General features: G+C 39.6%; 1 protein-coding gene across 1 annotated transcript in view; it reads right to left on the reverse strand.

The window, feature by feature from the left end:
* The window catches only part of CPLANE1 (ciliogenesis and planar polarity effector complex subunit 1), a 63,546-nt gene that overhangs the window by 33,283 nt on the left and 9,503 nt on the right, over positions 1–20,760 (reverse strand). The window contains 13 exon segments of the mRNA XM_031051586.2: positions 3,433–3,542; positions 3,975–4,113; positions 5,050–5,214; positions 5,494–5,717; positions 8,411–8,544; positions 8,775–9,003; positions 11,972–12,145; positions 12,818–12,982; positions 13,782–13,862; positions 15,466–15,650; positions 18,211–18,373; positions 18,376–18,970; positions 20,231–20,383. Coding sequence (XP_030907446.2) covers positions 3,433–3,542; positions 3,975–4,113; positions 5,050–5,214; positions 5,494–5,717; positions 8,411–8,544; positions 8,775–9,003; positions 11,972–12,145; positions 12,818–12,982; positions 13,782–13,862; positions 15,466–15,650; positions 18,211–18,373; positions 18,376–18,970; positions 20,231–20,383 — 2,517 coding nt within the window.

A 20,760-nucleotide genomic window follows, 5' to 3' on the forward strand; every position in this document is an offset into this window, starting at 1 on the left:
CTTGTTCCAACAGTTCCATGACCTTTTTATGTTGAGGACACCAGAACTATACACAATACTCCAAGTGAGGTCTCACAAAAGCAGAGTCAGGATCGCCTCCTTCAATCTGCTGGTCACAGTCTTTGTTATGCAGCCCAGGATACATCTGGCTTTCTTGGCTGCAAGTGCACACTGAAGCCAGCTCATGTTCATTTTCTTATCAACCAACACCCCCAAGTCCTTCTCTGCAGGGCTGCTCTTAACCACTTCTACACCCAACCTGTAGCTGTGCCTGGGATTGCTCTGACCCAGGTGTAGGACCTTGCACTTGGCACGGTTAAACTTCATAAGGTTGGCATCAGCCCACCTCACAAGTGTGTCAAGGTCCCTCTGGATGGCATTCCTTACCTCCAGCATATCAACTGAACCACACATCTTGGTGTCACCAGCAAAATTCCTGTGGATGCACTCAATCCCACTGTCCATGTCACCAACAAAGATGTTGAACAAGATCGGTCCCAGCACCCATCCCTGAGGGACACCACTCTTTATTGGTCTCCTGCCAGACATTGAGCCACTGACCATAACACTTTCCGTGTGGCCACCCAGCTGGGTCTTTATCCACTGAGTGGTCCATCTATCAAACTGATCTCTCCAATTTAGAGACAAGGATGTCATGCGGGACAGTGTTGAACGCTTTGCAGAAATAAAGCTAGATAACATCAACTACTCTACCCAAGTCCATCAGTTCCATAGCCCCATCATAGAAGGTCACCAAGTTGGTCAGGCAGAATTTCCCCTTTGTAAAATCATGCTGGGTGTCACCAAGCATCTTGTTTTTCATGTGCCTTAGCATGCCTTGCAGCAGAATCTGCTCCAAGATTTTGCTAGGCACAGAGGTGAGACTGACTGGTCTGTAGTTTCCTGGGTCATCCATTTTCCCATTCTTGAAAATGGGAGTTATATTTCCCTTTTTCCAGTCATCAGGAGCTTCACCTGACTGCCATGATTTTTCATATATGATGGACAGTGGCTTTGCAACTTCATTCACCAGCTCCACTAGGACCCATGGATGGATTTCACCAGGTCCCATGGACTTGTATACGTTCAGGTTCTTAAGATGGTCCTGAACCAGATCCTCTCCTACAGTGGGCCTAAGGTCTTCATTCTCACAGTCCCTGTGTCTGCCTTCCAAGACTTGGGTGATGCGGTCAGAGCATTTGCCAGTGAAGACCAAGGCAAAGAAGTCATTAAGGACCTCAGTTTGTTTCTAAATCCAGGGTAGCCAGTTCTCCTGATAGCTACTGGAGAGGGCCCACACTGTCCCTAGTCTGTCTTTTATTTGCAATGTACCTATAGAATCCCTTCCTGATATCTTCCACATCCATAGCAAAGTTTAATTCTAACTGGGCTTTTGCTTTCCTAACCTGGTCCCTAGCTTCCCGGACAAGATAACTGTATTCTTCCCAGGCCACCTCTCCTTGCTTCCACTTTTTATAAGTTTTTCCTTCGAAGTTTCCTGAGCAGCTCCTTATCCATCCAAGGAGATCTCCTGGCCCTCCTGCTGCACTTCCTTCTAGTTAGGATGCAGCACTCCTGAGGTTGCAGTAGGCGATCCTTGAATATCACTCAACAGTCTTGGGCCCCTCTGCCCTCTAGGGCTATGTCCCATGGAACCTTACTAAGCAGGTTCCTGAAGAGGCCAAAGTGGGCTCTCTTGAAGTCCAGGTATATGCTCTTCTCACTGTCCTGAGGATCTCAAACTCGACCATCTAATGATTGCTACAACCAAGGCTGCCCTGGAACATCACATTTCCAACCAGCCCTTCCCTGTTGGTGAGCACAAGGTCAAGCATGGCACCTCTCTTTGTCAGCTCCTCTATTACTTGCAGAAGGAAGTTGTCTTCCACACAGTCGAGGACTCTCCTAGATTGCTTATGCTGGGCTGTACCATCCCTCCAACAGATATCAGGGTGGTTGAAGTCCCCCATGAGAACAAGGGCCTGCGAGCATGAGGCTGCTCCTATCTGTCTGTGAAGAGCTTCATCCACAGATTCCTCTTGATCAGGCGGTCTGTAACGGATCCCCACAGTAATGTCTCCCATCGCTGTTCTACCTTTAACCCTGCCTCACAAACTCTCTACTAACTGATCACCTGTCCCCAGACAGAGTTCCATACTCTCTAGCCTATCACTGACATAAATAGCAATTCCTCCTCCCCACCTGCCAGACCTGTCTTTATTCTAAAGAGCCTCCAGCCTTCCATTCCAACACTCCAGTCATAGGAGCCATCCCACGTTTCAGTGATGCCTATTATGTCATACAGCCGTAGACATCCACACACCGCTAATTCCTCTTGTTTGCTCCCCATACTACAGGCGTTTGTATAAAGGCATCTCAGCCAAGCTCAAAATGAAGCTGGCTGATTGGCTGGAGCAGCTGGAATATCTCTACATTGCTCCAGGCATTTATTATGGGTGCTAGCAACTGACTGGGTGTGTTGGATGGAATGATGCCCCCCTCCCCCAACACATCTAGTTTAAAGCTTCTTTGACCAGTCTGGCAAGCCTCCTACCAAAACTTCTCTTCCCCTTTGCTGTCAGATCAGCTCCACCAGCCTCCAGTAGTCGTGGCGTCCTAAATTGAGTCCCATGTTCTAAATACCGAAACCCCTGACTAATGGCACCACTTTTCTAACCATTTATTAACATGCCAAATCCTCCTAGCCTTTTTAAGGTCCTCCCCTTTGTCCTGGAGTATTGATGAAACAGCTATCTGAGCTAAGAGGTCATAACAACCTCTCCCAGTACTCTGTAGTCCTTTTGTTATCCAGGCTACTGCTGTCTGTACCACTAGCACCCACATGGATCACTAGAAGTGGGTAATAGTCAGTGGGACTTCCTAGACCAGGCAGCCTCTCTGCAACATCCCTGATCCATGCCCCTGGTAGGCAACACACCTCCCTTGGGAGTGGGTAAGGCCAACAGATGGGTGCCTCTGTGCCTTTCAAAGTAGAGTCCCCTACCACTATGACCCGTTGCTTTTTTCTGGCAACACCAGTAGTGATCTTCTTTACCAGTGCATCAGCCGGTTGCTCATGTTGCGAGTGTTTCCTCATTAGCCCCCTGCAGAACTGCAAAGTGATTCTGGGGAGGGACAACAGATTTAGGAGGAAGCCCCTTGCTTTTAGTTGTCCTCTTCCTCCTTTTTTTGTTGGTTAATTATTTGAATTAAATACCAAGCAAAAGCACAAAAGAAGTACTATTAGAAAGTAGTAGTTGACGCGGACAGCACTGTTCTTTAGCATCAAATATTGGATATTGCAGCACTGTGCTAATTTTGTCCTACTAGGTAAATAACAGTTCTCATAGAAATATGCAGCAGACCTTTAAAATTCTCCTTACAGCTTTATACAATTAAACTGAATCTTTAATATACTAGCAATGTAATTACCTTGTGATTGTTAATATTTTCCCTTGCAGTTTGGTATCGCCTACAGTTGTCAGATAATCTTTCACGAACATGAAACATCCAGCACAATGCACACAGCTCTCTGAACCAACCTACAACACAAACATGCAATTTGGTGAGATTCTATTTAAATGAATTGAATAAACAGCTTGAGATTTTTAGCTAGAAGTAACTGACATTATCATAATAGTAGTTCAAGAAAAAAAACCACTCGTTCTTGAATTTTTAATAATGCTTTCCAGCTAGAGTTCTTTAGTTCCACTTAGCATTCATGTTCTTTCATAATTGTCAGATTCATAACACACACAACAATCCTGAACAGCAACTTTCAGATTAGAAGTTTTGATAACTAACAAAAAACCTGGAAGTAGAACCTGGAAATAGAACATGTTTCTGTACACACTGCAGTACACTCAGGGGAGTGTAGTCTCAGAAAACTCAAGAAAGCTTTTTGCACTGTAAATTCTCATTCTTGTGGGGATTCCTTTTCAGCTCTAAATGATCCTGTTTTGTTGTATACAGACCTAAAATTTTGCAGGTAATATCATCAAACTGATGGTCTCTGAAAGTTGTAGTTCTATAGAAAACATTGTGGAAATTGGAGTAACGAAGCAAAGTCTCTGGGAATGGACTCAGTGGAGGAAGAGATTCTCTCGTTCGAATCTACACATAACATAAAAAATAAATAAATAATCAAAATTGAAATAAAACTCAGTTAAAATTTCCTGTATTGCTATTAAACATGCAGCCTCTCAGTTATTAGCAGAATACTCCCAAGATCAGTAAAATTCCCTTATGCTTGCTTTCAGTTTTCTTCCTATCAGTATTCTGAAAATTCATCTTAAGGAATATGTTTAGTATGAGCTATGGCACAGCAAATACTTTTGTTTGCACGGTACTCATGATATTCACGATAACCATGAAATACAAGAGCAACAAAATGTAAGAGTAACTGATATCATGATTAGGAAAACCAGTTTAATCCAACACAGCCCAGGCTGCAGTCAACCAAGCCATACCAGTTTTTGCTCTTGTTTCAGCTGGTATTTCTGATCACCTCTCTGTGCCAGCATTAGGCATGTGACCATCAATGAGCAAACAGAAAGAAATATTTGTCAGTCAGCCCAGCTCCTGATCTGTATCACTACATGAACACTGGTGCAAGGGAGCTGAGGGAAGGCAGACAGTTACACACATCCCCTTCTGTAGCAAGGCAACATTCTTTTAAGTGGCTGTGTAATGATGACCTAAGAAAAGCCAGAGTTTACACAGATTTAAATTTTAATCAATATATCTAAGTTTGGTTCTGTGCAAACAAAACGCCTGAGTAGAACGAGACCTTACAATCCCATGCTCTGTGCACAAGGATTGGCCACCTGACCTGCTGAAGTGAGTGTCACCTTCTCTGTTACATATTCCACCCTAAGTGAACTCTGGTTTCCTGAAAGAACTTAACGAACTGTAAAACTAGAAGACTACATGTAATAAACATAACATCAAAGTCCGTATGGGATTGAATGCTTCTCCAATGCAATTGGAAGCTTGTCAGTAATATTTATGACTGGTAATCAAGTTACAAATACCAAGTTAAATGCTTACTTTTTGCATAACTTTTCTTGCCCGCTTCAGTTTTGTGATATACCACTGTGCTGCAGGGCAGGAACAATGAGCAGCCCGGAACAGCAAGATTATTCGCTGAAGAATTCCTGACACTTTCTGACGACTTTCTCTCTCAATTTTTAGAAAAATGTCATTGCAGTCTTCCTGAAAAATGCAAATTCCAAGACAAAAACAAGACCCAAAATCAGAAAGTACATACACAGTAAGAATCCAACCCAAAGGCTGTGTCTGCTCCAAGAGTATTTCCATTTAGATCCTTTACAGAAAAAAAAACACAGAGTCACTACAGTTCTGTTTAAGTAAATGAATACCCATGGAAAAAAACAGACGAAAAATGAGCTGAAAGGAACTAGAATAAAGATCACTATTATTTCATAAATACATTTAGAACCCAGGAAGCCCCAGGAAACTTCAATCATGCATGCTTACTTCACTGAGAGAAGCTGGCTGAGGACAGTACAACGGTGGCGCTGGAAGATATAGCCCATCTGGAACTAAACCATACAATTTTCTGCTAAGTTCCTTGGCAGAATCCATCAAAAGCTGAAATGTTTCTGAGAGAATATCAGTATCTGCCATAGCAGCTGCTTTAAGTAGTTCCTGTATGGAATTATAAAGAGCATCCACATCTTCCTCTTCAAAGGAATCTATAAAATATTAAGCACAGAAAACAGTAAGTCAATTGTCTCAATACATTACAAAACTGTATTTTCAGAATTTGTATTCACCTCTTACAACGTGTACAACACCTATATTTGCTTTAGGATAAGATCTCTAATGTCTCAAAACAGTATTAGTAATTTTTGCTTCTGCTATGTTAAGGAGAAAGATATTGCCTTTCTAGGTAGCAAATTTAACTTTTCAGCCATGTATCTGCTTGGCATAAAATCCTGGCAAATCTTTCTCATCAAGCAGGCATAAACTAGGTATACTATTTATAATGATCAATAAAACCAACTCTTTTTATCAGTGAGCATGATTATCAAGGAAAGGCCAATGTATTTGTTTGATCTCTTTTACGTATTATTAAATTTTTCCTCATCTCCTAGAGGTAGAATGCTGAAATTATTATTCATTAATTGGACTCTGAAATTCACATAGTTCTATACTGCTCTATTTTCATTTCTACTCCTTCTTCTTGTTACAAAATATGTGCTACCAAGTATTTTCACTACCTATCATACTTAAAGAGTGTTATATATAACACATATGTATGTGTTTCTGTTTGAAATAAAAGCTTAGAAATTGGTACAAAAGAAGAGTTTACAGTGTTTTGGATATGGTTTAAAGATTGATTAACATCAGCCTCCTGAAAGACCCCTGAAATGTGTTTTTTTTCCAAACACACACACAAAAAAAGAGAGTAAGGAATAGAGATCATGCCAGTAAGATTTCTCTAAAATGTAAACAAGGACAGGTGGATCTAGCTAGCTTCGGGAATTACAGCTGTAAGGTATTAAGTTAGGTTATATGATAAGATTATATACACACATACAAAGGAGCAGAAGACAATAGCAGGAACCTGAATAACACCTAAACCCATCCACTCACAGTAGAAAAATCAGCTTAAGAAAGGATCAACTCCACAAGCTCAGAGACGTACAATAGCAAATTAAGCACTTGGACAAATGGGCACCCTGTCCAGGCTCTTCACAAGAAAGCCATCATTCCCAGTGTCCGGGTATGAAACCCATCAAGAAGAGACAATGGGAATGTCCCTCGTCAGGACTTTTTGGCTTGAGGGACTCTGTCAAGAAGGATATTACATGCAGAGAATGCAGGGTAAGAGTTTTCTGGGATTGTAAAAGGCTCATTATGGGACCTTTAAGATAGAAACCAAAGGTATGGTATAGAGCTGTGTCAGCCTCACTTTCTTCCACTAGCCCCTGTTAGTGTATCTATTTTCCTGGGTGAAGGGTTTTCTGCTCTGTGTTCATGTAGAGGACTTTAAGTGCCAGCAACTGGAGGGAGACATAGATCAGAAACCCTGTGTATCTGGGATCTGCAGACTGGAGTCAGGTAAAATCAAGTGCCTGCAAGTGGAGTGGGACCACAGGTCAGGGTACCCACATATCCATAGTACCAGCAACCAAAGAAAGTGAGGCTATGTGACTGCATTGGTGTTACCAAGTATCAACTCAAACCAAGTGAAGTACCCTAGGAGCTAGAGGTGTGTGCATCTCGCTTATGCAAGACAGACCATAGGAGCTTGGAGGGACTAGAGGAAACAGTGAAGACCTGGCCAACTGCCAGAGATGATGGGGAGCTCAGCTTGTGTGACTGCATGTCCCCAAGGGCATGAAAAGGGAATCTGGATACTGTAGGGACCACGCAGGTTGTGATCGTGTGTCTGCAAGGGTGAGGCACATGGAAAGACTGAAGACTGCAGACCAGCTACTAGGTGGACAAAAGATTCAAGGCCATCTACTGTGGGGGTGACTAGACAATGTGTGCGTGTGAGGAGGAAGGTATCTTGTGAGGTCTGTACCAGGAAATGCAGTGGGGCTGGGCATATGTGTAGACACCAACAACTTGGGAGACTCAGCTACTAGCTGTAAGCCTAGCTACTGGAGGGATCCACATTGTACATTTAGATATCTATATGAAGACCTTCATTCTGGCTAGCAAGAGAGGGAAATGGGATGGGATTGTTGGTGCTGTTTGTACAAGTGTTGAACATGTCTGCAGGTGCTGATCTGTGCATGTATACAGGTATAGCATATATGTGTTTGTGTGTGTACCTACTGGGAATACATTCTCAGGTTTGCTGCCTGTTGGACCTGCATGAATGGAGCTGTCAGACTATGAGACACAACTCCCTTTCACCATTAACAGAAAAGATATGGGTGATGTGGTTTAGTGGGAGGTGTCCCTGCCCATGGCAGGGGGGTTGGAACTAGATGATCTTAAGGTCCTCTCCAATCCTAACTATTCTATAATTCTAAGACGGGCAAAAAATTAAAACACCATCATGTAACAAATTTTAAGTATGATGATAGTTTCCATATTGTTTATATGTTCACATTTGCTTCAGGGCATTTTTTTATTTTGTTTTAATGAAACTTCAGCTTTTTTTCAAACTGAAGATAATACCAAGACCAGTCACATAAGGTTTTGGCTGATATGCACAAAGAAGACAAGATTGATAATACAATCCATTCTTTCAATTATGAAAGCCAAAACCATAATGCCTATAAAACTGAAGTATTTTAATACATTTTAACAATAACACACACATTGGAAAAGACAAGGTAATTGTTTCTTTTAAGACAGTGTATAACACAGTATATGAAGTGAAATAACATGAAAAATAAACACACCTATTTATAATTTTACATACCTGTAAACCTCTCGTATTTAAGACACCCTGATGTTTCAGAAGCAACTGGCTGTCCTAACAAAGATTGCAACTTTTCCTGAAAAGTCTGCATTGGTGATAAGCTTAATGGCAGGTGACACTCTCTGTTTTTCAGTCTGGAAGTATAAAAAATTCTTCATTAATAACAGAGTTAAACCCATAGATAATCTAATGAAGGTCTGTTAAATTAGTATCTATGATAAAATAACTAATTTTAACATGTTAGATCCTACTTGAATTTGGGAATATGAACTTTTGATGCAAAGGCTACGTCTTGTTACAATAAATTTCAGCAAATAACATTAATAAAAAGATACAGTGTACTAAATTCCAAGCACAAATTTACCTTGAGAATTCATCAGAGTTCTGACAATACAGCTGGTAGGCCACTCCAATTGAAACAGAGAGTTTCCAGTCCCCAAGTCTGTGTGTTAACCACACAGCCTCTGGAATAAGTCCACCAATAAAGAACAAATCAAGAGCATATTCAGCTGTCCACACAGATGAAAGTTTCTGGTCCCTTACAGCTCTGGTAACCAAACAGTGTTGCAGTGGAATAATACGAGGAGATGTATCTGTGACAAAAAAACCCCCACATTTTAAAGATTAAATACATGTGCACACTGTCAGATGAACCATCTAGAATTCGTCTGTTCACACTTCTTTTGGAGTTGCTGCAGTGCACAACTGCTCTTTATTAGAGGCATACACTAAAGGGTTTATTTGCAGCACACAGATGCAGCTCTGCTGTCGTACAACAGTGAGGTCAAAGTAGGCTGCTTAATAATGTGGGATATGCAAACAGCTGCAAAACCTGTGGGTTATTCTTACTTTAAAGGTTTAATCACACTGATGGAACATTTGCAAGTATGCTACCACATGCTCAGGATATTTCAGAGAGTACACTTGAGATAAGTGACAATGCTGAGTTTTCCAAGTGCTGCTTACTGCAAAAGACAAAAAGTTACAATGCATTTTTAAGAAGAATAGTACATGATTTTAAGAGAGTGTGTCCAGACAAACTGAAGACAAATTTAGTATCTGCTTGTTTCTTGAGGTTTAGGTTTGTTTTCTAAGGCTTTACTTTCTGGGTTTCCTGGAGAGGTGCTGACCAACATTAAGGAGTCACTTGTTCTCTTACAGTTTCTGTTTACTGTTGATGCAATGACAATTATTTAGGGAAATACTCACACTAATTGAAACTTATGCAACACAGTTTTTTCCAAGACTGTCTCACCATGTATACGGATCTTTGACAAATGCAAGTATAAAAATCAAGGTCACATTTTGTAGGTTTTTATCTGGAAAACTGGCTGATTAGAACATCCAAAAGATCATGAAGACATATATACTAGTGCATGCTGTAGTACAAAAGTGTTAGAAATAGTTCATGTATTCAAATGCATGAATACTGCAGAAAATCTAATCAACCAAAATAAGTTAATACAGTAGAGAAATAGCTGGCATTGTAATATTAGCTTAGTAGTACTTACAATACTTTCAACTAACTCTTCATTCCTGTGGACGTTAAATCACTCTGAAAATTAACTCAAACTAAAAATTTCCTAACAAGGGAAGTCTTTAAAACAGACTCTCTTGCAGAAAACAGATAAAACTATCCACTGTGACAAATACTAATTCTCAAAAAAATGCTGAAAACCAGAACTTCAAAGTAACTGTTCAACAAGAAACTAAGTTGACATTCCCACTTGGTCTGATGATACAGTGTCTGAAGCATTTTGGCTTCCAAAAACCGCTTTCCTCTGGCTCTTCAGTTTGGGTCACACCATATCATGAATCCAATTCAACTATTCATAAATCCACTGCTTTTCTCTCACTTTTGGGAGGGTCAGAGTCAGTCAGAGCCACAACTTGAGGCAAAAGTAGTGCATGAACCACAAATTCTAATGTTACTTAATTTAGGTGAAAATCCTACATCATCCTTTTACCTGAATATCAAATTCAGATCACTAACTTCAAAGCGCTGGAAAAAGAAAAAAAAAAAAAAACCCAAACCAACAAACTCATGAACTCGAGGAAAAAAAATCGTAAGTATATATATTGAGAGGCAGTTCTGAAGGACAAAAGTCTCCACGGGGATTGGGTATTCTTAAAGATGCAGGAGCAGGCCATCACATATGCTGAAAGATGAGCCAATGGGAGAAAAATCAGCCTGTCTGGACAGAGAGCTCTGGCTGGAACTCAGGAAAAAAAAAAAAAAGAGTTGAAGACCTTTGGAAGAAGGGGCAGCCAAATCTGGAGGACTACAGGGATGTCATGAGGTTACGCATGGGGAAAATCAGACGGGCCAAAGCACAACTAGAACTTACTCTGGCTACTGCTGTAAAAGACAATAAAAAATGTCTATATAAATAAGGAGCGTGACCGACAATCTCCATCCTTTTCTTTGATGCAGTGGAGAACAGTGACAAACACTGACATACTTGATGCCTTCTTTGCCTCAGTCTTTAATAGTAAGACCAATTTTTCTCAGTGTACCCAGACACCTGAGCTAGGAGACAGGGATGGGGACCAGAATTAAGGCCCCATAATCCAAAAGGAAAAGGCTAACAAGCTGCTCCGCCACTTCAGCATACAAAAGTCTCTGGAGCTGTATTGGATCCACAGTGGATACTGAGAGAGCTTGGTGGAATTGTTCACTGAGCCACTTCCCAACATGCATCTGGAGTCCTGGCAATCTGCAGAGGTCCGAGTTGATTGGTGGTTAACAAATGTGACACCCATCTACAAAGAAGGGATGGGAGGAGGATCCAGGGAACTATAGGGCTGTCATTCTCACCTTGGTGCCAAGAAAGGTTATGGAGCACTTCTGGAGTGCTATCACATAGCACGTACAAGACAAGCAGGTGATACAGCCCAGGCAGCATGGCTTTATAAAATGTATGTCCTGCTTGACTAACCTCATCTCCTTCTATGACAAAGGTGAACCACTTAGTGGATGAGAGAAAGGCTGTGGATGTTGTGTATCCAGACTTCAGTAAAGCCTTCGACAGCATTTCCCACAGCATTCTCCTGGATAAACTGGCTGCTCATGGCTTGGATGGGTGTATGGTTCACTGGGTAAAAAAAAACAGCTGGACAGCTGAGCCCAGAGTGTGGTGGTAAATGAAGCTGGTGGCTGGTCACAACTGGTGTTCCCCAGGGCTCAGTACTGGGGCCAGTTCTGTTTACTGTTGTTACCAATGATCTGGACAAAGTTTAGTGGTGGACTTGTCAGTGCTAGGTTAACACTCAGACCGCACGTTCTTAAAAGTTTTTTTTCCAACCTAAATGATTCTATGATTCCATTCTATGGATGACACAAGTTTGATGTGTGCAAGGGAATTAACAACATAAATATTTTCAGTAATGAAGAGCTACAAAACATTAATACCATACACAGGCACACACACTCCTCACCAAAAATTTACAATGAATCATGATGAAATAAATCACCAAGCTAAAACGTAACAGACCAGCATCAATATATATGAAAAAAAAAAGAGTTAAGCACAGCAAGTCAAACTGCTTTTAGAGAAATACCTTGCTTGATGTGAAGTGGATGCAGGATGTCTACACTGTGTGGGGGAAAGATATAGAGCAGTTGATTTGTGAAATAAGCGGCCATGAATCGTGCCATGGACCGAATCACAGCCATAGCAGTTTCAGTATGAACATCTGTTACCATCCATAGTTCATGCTGAAAATATTTGGTATCTAAAAAAAAAAAACAGACATCAAATTATAACATTATGGAAATTATTTTAATTTTGAATGCTTCTTGATAAGCTTTCAGGACTTGGAGAGCTAATTACATGTTATATTGATATTATAAGACTTTTATAATATGTTGTTAATAACAAGACCTGGACATCTAGTACCTAAATTTAGATCAGTGTTGAGTCAAAAATCTTTGAATTTGGAAATATAGATATCATACTCTGACTCAGCAGAGAAAAAAAGATATAGAAGCATCTGCAAAAGAAAACAAAACACATCAACTGTCAATTTAGGACTGGTGACCAATCTATCATGTTTTCTCATAAGAAATATTTTAAATCAATATAAAATGAAATCAGATAATTCAATCCTTATTTTTCTTATCCAAAGTCTTTCTTTGAGCAGATTTAAATCTAAGAACATTTCATGGGCCATGATTTCACTATTAGTTATACAATTAAATGTTGTCTAAACACTATAAGGGCAGCTGAAAGAACAGCTACGGATCAGAAAAAGATCTTTAAAGTCTTCAAACAGACTTCAGTCCAGTATAAACAGAAAAGTGTGCTGCCAAACATGGCTGTGATGGCACAGAAACTAGACACTAGATTATTCAAATAGTTTCAACATACCTTATGCAATAAGGTATTTTATGCAATATAAACATACCAGAAAATTTTTCCATCTGACCCACTGTCAGCTGTGATCGCCTTAGAATCTCTCCTACCAGATGATCACAGAGTCCCTGAGCTTCACACAAGTTATACTGATACAGGTGGCAAAATAATATTGCAAGATAATATCTACACTGAAGAAAACGTATTCTTTTTCCCCCTGCAATAAAACAGAAAAAATTAACAAACACAAAGACACAGCAGGTTTGAAAATACAAGTTCCTTCTTCTTCAGAAACAAATCTATGTAAAAATATACTCTGAGAAGTAGCAACCAGCACCAGGTATTTTCGGAGATAGGATCCTTCTACGGCCTCTAAGTTACAAGCGAGTTAATGCTCATCAACAAGTTTTACTTCTGGATATTTGGCAGTTTTCAAATAATACAGTGTATAATTGTTTCAGGAGAGCTTGAGAGCCTAGTCTAATGGCTAAATGCCTAAACCACAATGAGATTGCTTAGACATCCACCATGCTTCCAGTATCCTGAACTCTGCATGAGGTACTCCTCATTATAATAACCAGCAAAAAGTATTTCTCATGATGTATGGAAATACACTCTGGAATATCTGTTTCAAATCACCTCCTTAATCAACTCCTGCTACAAATTATTTTGTTCCTCCCCAAACACTAAAGACCAACATTTTTACAGCTCCTAAGGGAATTGATTTTTGTTACCTGCTTTTCATTGTCTCCTTCTTGCTCAGAGGCGTATCTAGAGATTTTCTGTACCACATACTTCATAAGAAAGCTGATAATATTATAGAAATGCACGGAATCTTACCAGGGAACAATCAGACCTACATTTTGCTTTGTCTCTATTTAAATCCCAGCTTAATTACATACATGTGTCATATATGTGTCTTGCCCCGTTTTTAAAGGGCAGAGACTCATAAATAACTATATAAAGTGATTCTACAACTTAACGCCTCCACACCCAAAATAGAACGTATCCCTTACCTTTACCCTTGATTTCACAAAGAGATCTTTTCCAAATGTCCAGAGAGTCTCTGTATGAGCCTAAAAGGAACTTCTCCTCACCTACAGAAGTCACACATATAACAAATTAAAAGTGCTAAACAGATAGTTTTACAGGGGCAAACACACATGCATTTACCTCAGTATTACAGATTTATTAAAAGCACAATGAAATACGTGAGTCTCCAGCAAATTTCTATTGTCAGAGCTAAATCTGTGTTGAACATCTGAATGAAGCTGACTTTCAATACCCTCCCCTGCCTTTTATTTAATTGCTACATCACTATGGGGAAAAAAAGAGATGTTTTAATCACTCCTAAAAAGGCTTTCAGTAACTAAGTTTGTTTGTTTGTTTAGATTAAATAAGGTTATAAACATTAACTATACTTACAAACTTCAGCATTCAACACCTGCAATAGTTTATAACAGTTTACATGGAAAAGCATTTCATCTTATGCTTTCATTTTTCCTATGATGTAAAAGATATTTTTTCATTATAAAATGTAGTTATGAAATTATTTAGCAAGTTGAATACATGTATTCTTTTTCAGTGTAAAAGCACTTTCAAACAACAGGTCTGGATTGTTAACATTTACAGCAATGAAATGTGTTATCTCTCCACCTCTATGCTTATTCCAATTTTTAATACATTGGTCAATTCCTAGATACTTTGACAGAAAGGTAACTGTAAAAGAGTAGAGTTCCTGGGCAAAGGAGAAGAAGGGGAAAAAAAACCCCAAGCCAACCTAACAACCAAACCAAATCAGATAGCACTACTGCAGAAGAAAAGCCAAGGACAAATTTGCCACTCTATCCTGCTTATCAGCAGCTAGCCAGTGCAGGTATTGGCTGGCCCATCAACATATGTGTTACTCTAGCTCATCCATAAACCATATTGTATCTATTTGGCAAACTGAACGCAAACAAGGAACATAATGAATGGGTAGAAAGCTCCATATATTGTTAGGATGAATGAAAGAGACACAAATCAGCTAATGTACGGAGTGATGTAGAAAGAGAAGATAAAAGTAACGTTTAAGAGAGAGATCAAGAATATGAAGAGGAAACAATTTCCGTGGGAGACATAAATAGGAAGTGAGGCTTATTATTAGTTTTGAAGGGGAAAGCAAGACAGAGCATAGGGCAGCTAAGTGTAGGAAATTAGGCTATAATCATGCACCATCTGCAAAATAAAGATACTGAGTTAAGTCTAGTACATTGTTATGCTAAATTAGATGCTTAGTTGAGACCGATTACATTTACATATATGACATGCTCATGCCAGTGGTGATCACATGACGTGAACAGAACTTCTGCACAGAAATTCAGTAAGAGACACATTGTATTGCCAATCTACTTCAGAGGAAATAGCACAGTGCAAGAAGTAAGAATTCAGATCCTGTGTTCAGATTCTCTAGGACATGATTCAAAGCAAACTAAAGTCATTGCAGTCTTCTTATTCAGCTCAATATTGTAATACAATCCACAGGTGTACTAGACATGAAGCACAGAGAGAGAGTTGCAATCAGAATTTTAAGAAAGGTTCCACTCGTAACTTTTCTTAAATCTGGTGGCTATTGATTATCCTTAAGTTTGAACTAATTTTCCTATTATTCAGTTAACCATGCAACTACCTAATACCTGTAGTTCTTTCCAAAGTACTAACCAGCTACAGAATTAATCTTCAGATGTTGCTCTAAGGTCACTCCTGAAGACTGGAGGGTGGCTTGTATATGACATAAAAGCGATTGGGCAACAGACTCTTCTTCTACATTCTTGTTTACTTTTCTCTTCAGCTGCACCTGATACCAAACCACTTTCTTATACAATAATTGCCATAGAACAATCAACCTGTAGTTAAGAAAATAATCAAAAATTAAGTTATATATTTTATTTTCTTATGTTTTGCATTATGTATCTCAAAACTAGAGTTTATTTTCTGCTAGCAACAACTTTCTTGATTTCAATGAGGGGGAAAAAAACTAAACACTTTCTGCCTTGGTTTTTGTATTTTGACCAACATTGATTCTCCTGAACTTGCATAAAAGCAGCATTCTATGTCAAGCACTGAAACATCCCCCAAAATAACCCCTTGCTATCTAAACTGTAGGGAAAATAAATAACCTAGATAAACCTCAAAACACATATCAGTGTCTTTACAAACAAGACTGATTAAAAACACAATGAAAGCGTAACAGAGAAAAGCAAAGACAGGGAAACAAAAAACTGCAGAACATGATTTTAGGGCTTGCAAGTCCCTGATGCCCAGCACAATGCTATTAGATGTACCAGCTCAGATATGTAATAAGTTTTACCAATACAAGCAAATATACATTGCCAGGTACTTGACAAAGCTCACAGAAAGCTGCAACATATCTGCAGCTTCTTCTCTACCATTACTGCTTTCATTATTTATACACACATACTAAATCAAATTCACAGTGCTCAGTACCTGAAGCACAATTAGTCTAGACTGGACTACCTTCTCAGAGAACACTGAAATTTGTCTATCAAATTCACAATAAGAACAGTATTTTAAGATTAAAGAAATAAATATTACTGCAGTAAGATTAAATTTGTGAGTTTCTTCTCACACACCAGCGATACTAATGTATTTCCCAAATAGTTGGATAGCACACTTCAGTTTAAGCTTCTTTCAATTTTACGTATCTGCAAAACAGAAATATCTCTGCTGATTTAATAAAGTTTCCACACAGTGGGGTTTTTCTTTTTGCCCCAGGACTCCATATCCATAACCAAGTGCAAACTTTGCTGACTAAACTGACATTGCAGATATATTGCATATGAGCAGCCTCTTGGGTCCACAGAGTTTGGAACTTTTACATGAAAAAGAGTAGAATGAGCCAGAGGCAGTAAAAGCTTTTGAAGCCTTGTAACTGGATTGATGCTACACTACCACACCAGGTGTGAGCTGTTAATCCACTAATTATCTCTGAACTGATTGGCAGTAATTAGTTAAATCAACATAACAACTATATTCAACCATAGATCTAAACCATAATCTGCATGCTTTAGCAGATTACCACACTTTTTCTATAGAGTATGACACAGAACAAAAACAAAAGGATGTTGTAGTTACTATATTATAGAAAAATAAAAAATGTTCCAACATAAAGAATCATAGAATCATTTAGGTTGGAAAGAACCTTCAATATAATTAAGTCCAACATTAACAAAACACTGCCAAGTGCGTCACTAAACCATGTCCCTACGTACCACATCTACATGTCTTTAAATACGTCCGGGGATGGTGACTCTATCACTTCCCTGGGAAGCATGTTTCAGTGCTTGACAACCCTTCCCATGGAGAAATGTTTCATAATACCCAATCTAAATCTTACTCAGTGCAGCTTGTGGCCGTTACCTCTTGTCCTATCACTTGTCACTTGGAGAAAACACCAACCCCCACGTCATTCAACCTCCTTTCAGGTAGCTGGAGAGAGCAATAAGGTCCCCCGAGCCTCTTTTTCTCCACACAAAACAAGCTCAATTCCCTCAGCTGTTCCTCATCACACTTGTGCTCCAGACACTTCACCAGCTTTGTTGCCCTCCTCTGGACCCGCACCCACACCTCAATGTCTTTCTTGTAGTGAGGGGCCCAGAACTGAACACAGGATTCAAGATGCAGCCTCACCAGTGCCCAGTGCAGGGGGATGATCACTACCTTGGCCCTGCTGCCACACTTGCTTATACAGGCCAGGGTAACAGTGGCCTTCTTGGCTGCCTGGGCACAATTCAGCTCTGTCAATCAGCGCTCCCAAGTCCTTTTCCACCAAGCAGCCTTCCACCCACTCTTCCCCAAGCCCATAGCACTGCATAGCATTGTTGTGGCCCAAGTGCAGGACCTGGCACTGATCCTTGTTGAGCCTCATGCAATTGACTTTGGCCCATTGATGCAACCAGTCCAGGTCAGCCTTCCTACTCTGCAGCACGTAAACACTTTCACCCAACATGGTGTGTCGCCCACAAACTTACTGAGGGGGTGCACTCAACTTTTTTGTCCAGGTCATTGATTAAAATAATATGCAGAACTGGCCTGAATCCTGAGGGACACTAGTGATCAGTCACCAACTAGATGTGACACCATTCACCACCACTCTTCAGGCTCAGCCATACAGCCAGTCTTCTACCCAGCAAACTGTACATGCATCCAAGCCATGAGCAGCCAGTTTATCCAGGAAAATGCTGTGAGAAATGCTGTCAGAGGCTTTACTGAGGTCTGGGTACACAACATCCACAGCCCTTCTCTCATCCACTAAGTGGTCCACCTTGTCATAGAAGGTGGTGAGGTTAGTCAAGCAGGACGTGCCTTTTATAAAGCCATGCTGCCTGGGCCGAATCACCTGCTTGTCCTGTGCATTCTTTTTCCCCGCATAAAGATCATTCATACCTTTTTTCTGTTTTTGCATCATAGTTTACTGTAGGAGGAGGCTCTCTAAGCAGAGATTTCAGTAAGCCGAATTCCTGAGTAGCACTCTCATCAATAGCTAGGAAAACAGGCACAGTGAGGGAGTCAAGTTCTGTGAGACTACTACCATGAGGAGATGAAAAAAGTTCTCGTATTTTAGCACACACACATTACTTAAACTGTGAGAAACCATTTTCAAAAGACAGAAACATGCCAGAAGGTTTTTTGAGAACAACTGATCCTGTTGCTGTATAAGCATCAGTTTTAAAGTTTGTAGTGTCAGCTTTGCCACATGCCCAGTTGGACTGGCTCTTGAATGCCAGCATAAGATTGTTAAAAACTGCTGAAAATATTTTAAGACACAATGTATCCAGTGAGTATTCTCTGCAGACTTGTTTAAAGATGCATCCTGGTTTAACAGAGAGCATTTCACAAACCGAAGAATGTTGAAAAAATGGATAACGCAATTCACTACGTAGTTCAGCATCTTATCTTTCTCTTCTACATTTTTTGAAATCCCTATCTGCCATGCAGCAAGAAGATTTTTCTGAATGGAATGTAGCTCCACTGATAACTTATCTTTCTCTTCAGTATTGTCTTTTGCATGGATAGTATCAAACACTGATGCAAATTCTAAGTGGCCTTGATCAGCTTTACTAACAAATGAATGGGTTCTTTGGCTATAGAAGCTGGAAGGGCTATTGCAGAACTCCTTTTCATCATCCGATTCTTCTTCATAATCCTAAATCAGACAAAACAAAAAAAACAAAAACCAACAGTTTAATTCAAGTCTATTGAGAAAGAGCATAGTCTGCGAGCATCACCACTAGTCAGTCTCACAAATACAATCTTTATTCTTAATTAACTTGCTTAATTGGTAGTAAGTTTCATTCACAGCAGTTTCATCTAGATCTTGAACTAAATGTGGCTATTCGGAATAGCTGTGCAGAAAGAAATTAAATTACCTAACAGCAAAAACAAAATTACAAATACAGCAGTAGTTTTTATACCAGGAAGTGAAACCCTGCCTTTTATTAAGCACAGACCATGAGGAAGAGTTTTTGCTAGATACAGATAATACCTAAAAATCCATTCAACGAAATCTCAGAAATGTCAACAAACAAATCAAAAATTGAAAGCAAGAAAAAGCGTTTGGGAAGGCTGCACGGTGACTTTTATCACAGAAGCCAGAAAGGGGAAAGCTGGGGCTGTTCAGCCTGGAGAAGAGAAGGCTGCGTGGAGACCTCATAGCAGCCTTCCAGTATCTGAAGGGGGCCTACAAGGATTCTGGAGAGATGCTCTTCATCAGGGACTACAGTGACAGGACAAGGGGGAATGGGTTTAAACTTAAACAGGGGAGATTTAAGTTGGATATAAGGAAGAAGTTCTTTACTGTGAGGGTGGTGAGGCACTAGAACAGGTTGTCCAAGGAAGTTGAGAATGCTTCATCCCTGGCGGTGCTCAAGGCCAGGCTGCACAGAGCCTTGAGCAACATGATCTAGTGTGAGGTGTCCCTGCCCATGGCAGGGGTGGGAACTAGATAATCTTAAGGTCCTTTCCAACCCAAATCATTCTATGAGATTTTGGAACTGATGGAAGAATCCTATAAGAATTGAGGATTAATATCTTATTTACCAAGGATAATAATATTGTTGTTATTATTATACTTTAGAGTCTGAGTATATTTAGTGGTGTAATGTTACATTTTATTATAAAGTATGAAACAATAAACTCATGTACAAGTAGATTAGTACACATTTTTCAAAAATTTAACACACTGCTAAGAGAAATAATGTTTGAAAAGGAAAAAATCAAGTTTCAGTTGAGAAAAAAACCATATCTCTTTAAAAAGATGAGAATTTTAACCAATACTGAATTACTTCAAATATACCTAGTAAGAGAAAATATATTTGAAAAAAAAAAGAAAAAAAATCTTTTCGAATCAATTAAAATCAAATCATATCGTCTGCATAGCTTTAACTGAAAAAATGCTATTAAGTACCAGTAAATCCATGGTTTTCTCTCTAATTTCTGCTGTGTCCTCTTCAAGGAATTTTGGAATGGTGGAAAAGATGGAACTTCGGTTTTGCGCATGTTTCAGAAGACTAGCTTTTAACGACGACAATGATCGTAAACACAGTGGTCTCCCTTTAGACTAAAAGAAACAAAAATACCACAAAACATATTACCTGTCTCTAGCAAGATCAAACCAGATACTTCCTACACAATACAAGGAAATTGGTCTCTTCTGCAAAAAAGCTTCAGTTTAAAAGTCCCAGACAAAGAGAGAACAGATCAGCAGGCATATGTTGCACAGAAACAATCATTTGACCATGCTTCAGGCAGGCAGAATTTTCTCAACACCAGATAACTTTACTCTCCTTCATGCTGAAAGAATCTGCTTTCATAATCACTGAAATGATCTTACAATTTTGCTAGTATGTAGGACTTTCTTGCCTTCTTACTAGTAACATGTCTTTTTCAGTTGTCAAACCTTTGCCCACTCTTCTACCTTATACATGAATACCATCA

This window comes from Melopsittacus undulatus, chromosome Z, assembly GCF_012275295.1.
Source record: "Melopsittacus undulatus isolate bMelUnd1 chromosome Z, bMelUnd1.mat.Z, whole genome shotgun sequence".
Classification (NCBI taxonomy): Eukaryota; Metazoa; Chordata; class Aves; order Psittaciformes; family Psittaculidae; genus Melopsittacus; species Melopsittacus undulatus.